Source organism: Symphalangus syndactylus, chromosome 22, assembly GCF_028878055.3.
Source record: "Symphalangus syndactylus isolate Jambi chromosome 22, NHGRI_mSymSyn1-v2.1_pri, whole genome shotgun sequence".
Classification (NCBI taxonomy): Eukaryota; Metazoa; Chordata; class Mammalia; order Primates; family Hylobatidae; genus Symphalangus; species Symphalangus syndactylus.
This window is the reverse complement of record NC_072444.2, coordinates 16,639,717-16,648,837: the sequence shown is the minus strand read 5'-3', so window position 1 is coordinate 16,648,837 and position 9,121 is coordinate 16,639,717. Positions and strand designations below refer to the sequence as shown.

Sequence of the window (9,121 nt, the reverse complement as noted above, 5' to 3'; positions counted from 1 at the left end):
TGTGTTAGCTTTTTGAAGAGGACTATACTCTGGCAGAGATGTGAAATACTCCTAGGCAGTGGTTCTTAAACTTCAGTGTGCCTAAGAATCATCTGAAGCGCTTATAGTGATTTCTTGGGATCTTCCATCTCTTCGGATTGTTTTAGTAGGCTGGGGCCTGTGAATTTGCATTCTAATAAGCTTACAGGTGATGTTGATGCTGCTAGTCCAAGGCCCGTACTTTGACTAACCCTGAGGTTAGATAGAACTAGTTACTCCAAAGAGCCTACAGTTATTCCAACATGCTGTGTGGCTAATTGCGAATTGGAAATGATTGAAAGCATTGTTATTCTTTTTGCTGACTATTAAAAAAACCAACTAAAGTTGATCTCTAGTGAATTCTGCTAAGTGAAAGTATAAGGCAACTTTCAAAAGTTCTTTCCATGGCTGGGCGCAGTGGTTCATGCTGTAATCTCAGCACTTTGGAAGGCCGAGGCAGGTGGATCACCTGAGGATGTGCTCATATGGTTGGCAGGAGTGAGCCCTTTCTAGAGAAGACAGGAAGGCCCATACCAAGCAGGTGGTCAAATATTCCGTGAACAGCAATGTTAGCATTAGAGCACAGATCTCTCAATTCTAGTCTATACCTCCTTCCTCTCAGCACACAACTTCTTCCTACAGAAGGAAGAGTGAACTCTTGATATTCACTTAGGTGGCATCCCCCCGCCCCCAGTTGGTTCTTAACTCTTGTCACCCAGGCTGGAGTGCAGTGGCACAATCAAAGCTCACTGTAACCTTAAACTCTTGGGCTTACTTTTGGTTTATCTCAAGTTTTGGTATGCAGTGCTTCTATCGTCAGTTAACTTTTCATTATTTCGCGATTTCCATTATTTTTTAACTGAGTTAACATTTTAACACTGCTCTGTATTGGTAACTTAGTAGACTCTAAATATTACTAGCTAAGGGAAATTAAAACAAATCAATCATCATAATGGAGAAAGACAGAAACAGTTCAATATTTATTTGTTTATTTGAGAGGCTGGAGTGCAGTGGCCCTATCTTGGTTCATTGCGACCTCCGCCTCCCAGGTTCAAGTGATTCTCGTGCCTCAACCTTCTGAGTAGCTGGGATTACAGGCATGCGCCACCATGCCCAACTAATTTTTGTATTTTTTAGTAGAGACAGAGTCTTGCCATGTTGGCCAGACTGGTCTTGAACTCCTGGCCTCAAGTGATCTGGCCACCTTGGCCTTCCGAAGTGCTGGGATTACAGGTGTGAGCCACAGTGCCTGGCCCTCTATTTTTTTCCTATGTAAGATGAGCAGAAATGAATGAAGTATCTATAGACTTGAGTCTTTTGGGTACCAGAGTATTTTATTTTATTATTATTTTTAGACAGTCTTGCTCTTTTACCCAGGCTGGAGTGCAATGGCAGGATCTTGGCTCACTGCAACCTCGCCTCCCGGGGTCAAGCAGTTCTCCTGCCTCAGCCTCCCAAGTATCTGGGACTACAGGTGCCCACCACCACACCTGGCTAATTTTGTATGTTTTTAGTAGAGATGGGGTTTTACCATGTTGGACAAGCTGGTCTCAAACTCCTCACCTCAAGTGATCTACCCACCTCGGCCTCCCAAAGTGTTAGGATTACAGGCGTGAGCCACTGCACTTGGCCCAGAGTAATACACACACACACACATCAGAACTATGTTTTCTTTTTTTTTTTTTTTGAGACAGAGTCTTGCTCTGTCATCAGGCTGGAGTGCTGTGGCGTGATCTTGGCTCACTGAAACCTTCGACTCCCTGGTTCAAGTGATTCTCCTGCCTCAGCCTCCCAAGTAGCTGGGATTACAGGCATGCGCCACCACGCACAGTAATTTTTGTATTTTTAGTAGAGACGGTATTTCAGCATGTTGGCCAGGATGGTCTCGATCTCCTGACCTCGTGATCCACCCATCGTGGCCTCCCAAAGTGCTGGGATTACAGGGGTGAGCCACCGTGCCCAGCCCAAAACTATGTTTTCTAAACGTCATAGTGCTTCATGTGAAAGCAGCTTACTCACCTGGCAAAAAAATGAAGTTTAAAATGTTGGCAGACCAAGAGGCTGAGATGCCCCAATAGCAACATGCAAACCCAGTGAGTAAAATCTTGGTTTCTAAATCCTATTCTCCTAAAAGAAACCAGGGATTCTTGTAGCAATGGCTGATTCTAGGACTGAGGCAGGGAAAAATATGTCTGTGGCATCTTGTGATGTCAGAAAGCACGTGCTCTAAAAACAAACTTATCAGGGAATGTCAAGGGACACATAAGCCAACTTGAAAGAGCCCCTAATGGCTATAGCTGGAACAATCTGAACAACAAAATCATGTACTATTGGGTTATAATTCAAAGTATGAAATACACATGAGCCCATACAGATATATACATATCCATGTGTGTACATTTATACATACACACATATAAAAACATAGGAGTGACTAAATAAACAAATAGAGAAGAGAGACATCTTCCTTGTGGGAAAATTCCAAATAATTTAAGTAGACGCTTCCCACTCTAGAAAGGAAGTGAAGCTTAATTCTCACCTACTCCCATCTCTTTTCCCAAGTGTGGGCTGGATTTAGTGACTGGCTTTCAAATAGACTAGAGTAAGAAAGAGGGGAAAGAAAAGTAACTATATAGTGAAGAAACCTGGCAAACACCAACTTAACCAAGTAAAGTTATCATGTGAGTATCTTGTACCTGCTGATATATGAGAAGAGAACTTCATTCACATGGTATTTGTGTTTTTATTTTTTAGAGACAGGGTCTCATTCTGCTGCCCAAGCTGAAATGCAGTGGCATGATCATAGCTCACTGCAGCCTTGATCTCCTGGGCTCAAGTGATTCTCCTGCCTTAGCTTCCTGAGCAGCTGGGACTACGGGTGTGCATCACCACACTCGGCTAATTTTTAAGTATTTTTGTAGAGATGGGGGGGTCTTCCTATATTGCCCAGGCTGGTCTCAAACTCCTAGCTTCAAGTAATCCTCCTGCCTTGGTCTCCCAAAGAGCTGGGATTACAATATACAGTTATTTTTCTCCAAAATACATAACCCCACTTTAATCATGAGAAAAACACCAGACAAATACAAATTGACAGACATTCTACAAAATGTCTCATTATTACTCCTCAAAATTGTCAAGGTCATGAAAAAGACCAAAAAACTGTCAAAGTCCAGAGGACACTAAGGAGATGATTACTTAGATGCAATGTAGTATCATAGATTGCATCTTGGACCAGAAAAGGGACATTGGTGAAAATCTAAATAGTCTTAAGTTTAGTTACAAGCAACATACCAAAGCTGGCTTCTTAGTTTTGACAAATGTCCTATGGTAATATGTTATTATAAAGGGAACTGGGTAAGGGGTACATGGAACTTTCTGTAAAATCTGCAACTTTTCTGTAAATCTAAAATTATTTCAAAATAAAACTTTAACTGAATAACATTTGGCATATGATTCTCTGTAGCTTAATGTATAAATCATCTCATGATTTGCTAATACACAGTGATGTCAAGTTTTTTTAAGTCCCCAAACTAACAGATTATCATTTTTCCTTTTGAGGGACATATGGGATATTTTATGTCAGTGGGCCTGCAGCATATCTCTCCCTACCTGGCCTGAGCCTGTAATCCCAGCTACTCGGGAGGCTGAGGCAGGAGAATCACTTGAACCTGGGAGGCAGAGGCTGCAGTGAGCCAAGATCACACCACTGCACTCCCGCCTGGGCGACAGATCAAGACTCTGTCTCAAGAAAAGAAAAAGCAAACAAAAAGTAATGTAAAATGTTACTCCCTACAAAATGGAGAATATGGAAGTACATGCTAATGACATAGTTGAAATGGAAAAACTGGATTCCTCTATTTTTTTAATATAATAAAACTTGAGTGATGAAAACAGAATTAGATACAGTAGCCTAGGATCCTCCCCCCACCAACTTAGAATTCTATTGACTTAAAAGGAGCCATTTGAAACAAAAAGATAGTATGTCAAAAACCCCAGAATAACTTGTCTCGAGAGTGGTTTTAAAGCTGTCTTTGGATTTAATTGTTGCAAACAGCCTAGAATGAATTTTGAAATATAAAGAAAACAACAACAACAACAACAAAGATCTGCCAGAGTAATAAGGGGCAGACACTTCTTAGTGGGATACGATGCTGATGCAGCATGTTAATAACCTCTAACTTTCTGTTTTCATGAAGAATATGAGATCCATGAAAGCAGAGCCTACTTTGGTCACTGTTATCCTATCTCCACTTAGTGCACAGCAGATGTTGAGTTAAATATTGGTTGAACAAAATAAGTTCATGATGTAGTTATGGGCTTGCTTATTGGACTATGCAAGAACCCAACATCAGTTCGTTTTGAAAATTAGTATCATTTTCCTTTGTTAGAAATGACAAAGTGTTCATTTACTGAATAGCCATAAGTTAACTGGTTAGAAAATAGGTATAAGCACCTTAATAAATGCACTAAAAGAGGCACTGGGCCAGGTGTGGTGTCTCACACCTGTAATCCCAGCACCGTGGGAGGCCAAGGTGGGCGGTTCACCTGGAGTCAGGAGTTCACGACCAGCCTGGCAAAACAAATATGGTGAAACCCCGTCTCTACTTAAAATAGAAAACAATTAGCCGGGTGTGGTGGCGCTTGCCTGTAATCCCAGCTACTCGGGAGGCTGAGGCAGGAGAACTGCTTGAACCCGGGAGGTGGAGTCTGCAGTGAGCAGAGATCACGCCACTGCACTCCGGCCTGGGCAACAGAGCGAGACTCCATCTCAAAAAAAAAAAAAAAAAAAGGCATTGGACCTGCTCCCAAATTTGAAATCGGTGAAAGAGCTTTTGCTACCACTTGAAGGAGTGCTGGCATATCAATGTTGGCAATGTCACCTATTATATTAAAACAAAAATTGCCAAATCCTGTTTTCCGGTGAAAAGACAACAGAGGGTAATTATCTTGACAATGTTTTGCAGTTCAGTTGATATTAGTAGGGGGCAATTATCTTACTTTGCTCATATTTTGTCATTAGATAACTTCTAATCCTAGCACACATTCCGTGTCCACAGCAACAAGATACTCAAAAAGCTTACTTTGTAGTCTCTTCACCACACTTCATGTTATAGGTGAGATTTCAAACATTATTTCTGTCACTGTACTAGAGATGTTTATATCTTAAGATATTTTTCAACCCTTTAATTGTTCTTTCAAAAATATTTCTCTCTCTCCTCCATTCCTTACACTTGTTAATATGTAAAATACTAATAACTAGGCCATCTCTACTACCTGAAATCCCTCCCTGGTCAGACCCCTGCAAAAAACAGCTACTGATTCTCAAGAGGCAGTTACCATCCTGTATTCCCCCAAACTCCCCTCCCTCAACCCCTTGAGTGCTGTCAATACCTTCTAAAAACTTCTATCACTCAGAGAAGATTCCTTGATCATAATCCTCTGCACTTTGATTCTGGAGGTTGTTTACTCAGTTGATCATAGAACCAGGCTGCTTCTCCCAATTGAGGGATCCCGGGCAAAGCCTGTGGTCAGGCTCCAAAACAGCTTTTCAGGCCCCATCTTTTATGGCTGATGCTGTCGCATGCCTTTCAAAAGACTTTCAGGACTTGGTCCTTCAACAATAGTATTCTGTGGTGGTGTGTGCCTGTAGTCCCAGCTACTGGGGACAGTGAGGCAGGAGAATCGCTTGAGCCCAGGAGTTTGAGGCTACAGTGAGCCATGATCAAGCCACTGCACTCCAACCTGGGTGACAGAGCAAGACCCTGTCTCAAAACAAAACAAAACAAAAGCAGCATACAGCAGTGGTCCCCAATCCCTGGGCCAAGGACAGGTACTGGTCCATGGCCTGTTAGAAACTGGGCTGCACAGCAGAAGGTGAGTGGTGTGTGAGCAAGCATTTCCGCCTGAGCTCTGCCTCCTGTCAGATCAGCGGTGGCATTAGATTCTCATAGAAGCGCGAACCCCGTTGTGAACTGCACATGTGAGGGATCTAGGTTGTGCATTGGGGACCAGTGGCATATAGCATTCCACCACTGAAAAATGGCCTCTGTGGGCTTATGTAGTGGGATCTTGCATTGTGTTCAACTACACTTCAGAAAAACATTTTATTGCTATAGAAAATTTTGTTCTTGTGTTTCACAAGTCTTGCCAAGTCTCTTAATGTGGATATTTCTTCAGAGATGGAGGCCAGCAGAAATCTCCTGTTATCCAAATACAAAAGACAAAGACTATTTATCTGGGAGTAGTCTGGCTTTCTTCATAAATACATTTTGTAGGTTGATGGCCCACAAACAACTGAAATGGAAAACCATCTGTAGAGACTGTGACTTCATGAAAGGGTGGGGAAATTAGGAAGCACAGCACTCCAGTATCTGTAGGAGAAGCAGAGGCCCAAGCAGAGGCCCACAGTTAGCTTTATACTCACCAGAATGGCTTGAATGAGGTTGGAGTTGGCAGACAATGTGATTTTCATACATGGTATTAATTTGATTTTAAACTCCACCCCCACTTTTATAAAAATCCCACCCCCACTTTTGTAAAAGCATAATATAGCTTTTGGTCTTGTTCATTCTTTAGAGGACATCTTTGGGTTTCTTAAATATTGCAGGCAATTGATGGAAGATTTTAAAATCAGTGGTAGTGGCAGTCTCAAAGTAAATTATTGTCCTGAGTCCTGATACATACAGTGGAAAACTTAGTTATCTAAAGGACTGCCCTTGAGGCTTACTGTCCTGAATCCATTTTTAGTTAGTGTTGGAAATAAGTTTCACTGGAGTCCCAGTGGGGCATTCCCACCCAAGCACAAGTGCCCTCTTTACCCACAAAGTAGCTTGCCTTTTCAGCGAGTAGAGACATATACATACATACATGTACATGCACATACGTGCGCATACACGCACATACACACACTCTCTCACTCTCGTCTTATCGCTCTCCCCTCAGGAGTGATTTGAATTAGACGATAAATAGCCAGACAGCACCCCCAGGAATGGGCACACATGCAGCAGCTGTCCAAAGGAGAAGTCACTTTACTTTCTTTTAAACTTGCAATGTTTGTCTTTATTTTGTTCTTTATATTTTCAAAGTGAAAAGAAATAGTATTGAGTCAATTTCTTTTTGTTTTTTTAAATATTTGTTCTATGTATTTACAAGCCTTAAAGTTGCTCTAAAGATTTCAAGAGTATTAAGAGTACTTTTCCCAGGGTAGCACTTTTTTTTTTTTTAAACAATTCTTGGAGTTCTGTGGTCCACAGCATTTCCTTCTGTTTCAATGTTATGTATGTTTTGATTACTATTGTGATTTTTTAAATTTTCTGAAGCAAGCTGAGAGGCAGGCAGAAAGATTTGATGCCAAAAAAAAAAACAATCTTTCTTACCTTGTTCACCCCAAACTTTCTCAAATCTGGACTAAATGCCATACCTTAAAACAAACATGAGGTGCATCTTGAAGGGGAGGGAAATTTATTTCTCTGCTTTTCTATTATACAAGTTGTTTACAGAAACTGCAAATTAAAAAATTACACTGGCATTTGCAGTCCTTAAAATAAATTAAAAGTTCTCAACTTTTTTTTTTACTAAACATTTTTTAAAGTATGAGTCCTTGTTTAAAAAGAAAAGATTAAAACAGAAAATATTTTCTATAAATAATACATGTATTTTGGTTTTAGTGCTCCCGCCCTAAGGTTTGAAGTTTACTTTTTTCCAGTACCTTTTTCCTCCATGATCACCTTTTTTTCTCTTTCCCCTCTCCCACTCGTGCACACGTGGGGGTTTCTGCGAGAATTGGCCTTGCTGCACTGTGATTGGCGAAGACGTGAAACTTTTTAAAAAAATACTTAAATTGTTTCTTTTGTTTCGTTTTGTGTATTTGAAGTTTTAGTTATCCTCAGACTCCTCTTCTGCTTCCCGCAGCCACGTGAAGAATGCCGTGACAGATTTCAGGGCCACGCCCTTCCCATTCTGCTCTGCAGGGTCCTTGCTGCTCTCCCATTTGTAGAAGGCATCCTCGGAGATCACTTCCTCATCATATAGACAATCAAAAAACATCCGCAGCAGATCTGCAAGGAGGTGAAAATAAACTGTAAGCTTTGGGACACTGTAGTTATGAGGAAAAGAATGTATTTCAAAATAATGAATGACTGAATAAATGTGCATTAATTCCCCCAGAAAAAAGCAATAATGACAATTCACCATACTTGCTCTTGACAGTATAAACAGCCCAACAACTTGTTTAAAGAAGAGGAAAAAAAGATTGAAACAGTCTAAATTGTTTTTTATTTCTATTATTTTGTTCAATTTGAACTTTTTTCTTTTTTTCTGTTTTTTTTTTTTTTTTTTTTGAGAGACAATCTTATTCTGTCCCCAGGCTGGAGTGCAGTGGTACAATCTTGGCTCACTGCAACCTCTACCTCCTGGGTTTAGGCAATTTTCCTGCCTCAGCCTCCCAAGTACCTGGGATCACAGGCGCCTGCCTGGGTTTAAGCAATTTTCCTGCCTCAGCCTCTGAAGTACCTGGGATTATAGGCGCCTGCCTGGGTTTAAGCAATTTTCCTGCCTCAGCCTCTCAAGTACCTGGGATTATAGGTGCCTGCCTGGGTTTAAGCAATTTTCCTGCCTCAGCCTCCCAAGTACCTGGGATTACAAGCGCCCGCCACCACGGTCAGCTAATTTTTGTATTTTAAGTAGAGATGGGGTTTCACCATGTTGGCCAGGCTGGTCTCGAGCTCCTGACCTCAGGTGATCTGCTCATCTTGGCCTCCCAAAGTGCTGGGATTACAGGCATGAGCCACCGTCCCCAGCCCAATCTGAACTATTTTCTGATACCAGTGAAGCTGTTTAATATCATGTTTATCTCAATCTAAACCCTATAAAATTTAAATACGAGTAGTTTTTTACTTTCTTTTTACTATTTTCTGTGCTGAAAGTTTACTGTATTATTTTTACAAAATTTGGGGGGAGGGAGAAAGGCAGGATATGCTTTTTCTTCCTTGTAATGTTGTTTTAAAAATGAAGAGGTGGCCAGGCACGGTGGCTCATGCCTGTAATCCCAGCACTTTGGGAGGCCGAGGCAGGCAGATCACGAGGTCAGGAGATCGAGACCATC

At 41.3% G+C, this 9,121-nt stretch overlaps 1 protein-coding gene across 11 annotated transcripts in view; it reads right to left on the bottom strand.

Moving 5' to 3' along the window:
• Positions 1-7,050: 7,050 nt before the first annotated feature.
• The window catches only part of EIF4G3 (eukaryotic translation initiation factor 4 gamma 3), a 369,656-nt gene continuing 367,585 nt past the window's right edge, over positions 7,051-9,121 (bottom strand). For all 11 annotated transcript variants that reach the window (XM_063631630.1, XM_055261042.2, XM_063631629.1 and 8 more), the window contains one exon: positions 7,051-8,075. In XM_063631630.1, the coding sequence (XP_063487700.1) occupies positions 7,894-8,075 (182 nt within the window). In that variant the 3' untranslated portion in view covers positions 7,051-7,893. The remainder of the gene's footprint in view (positions 8,076-9,121) is intronic.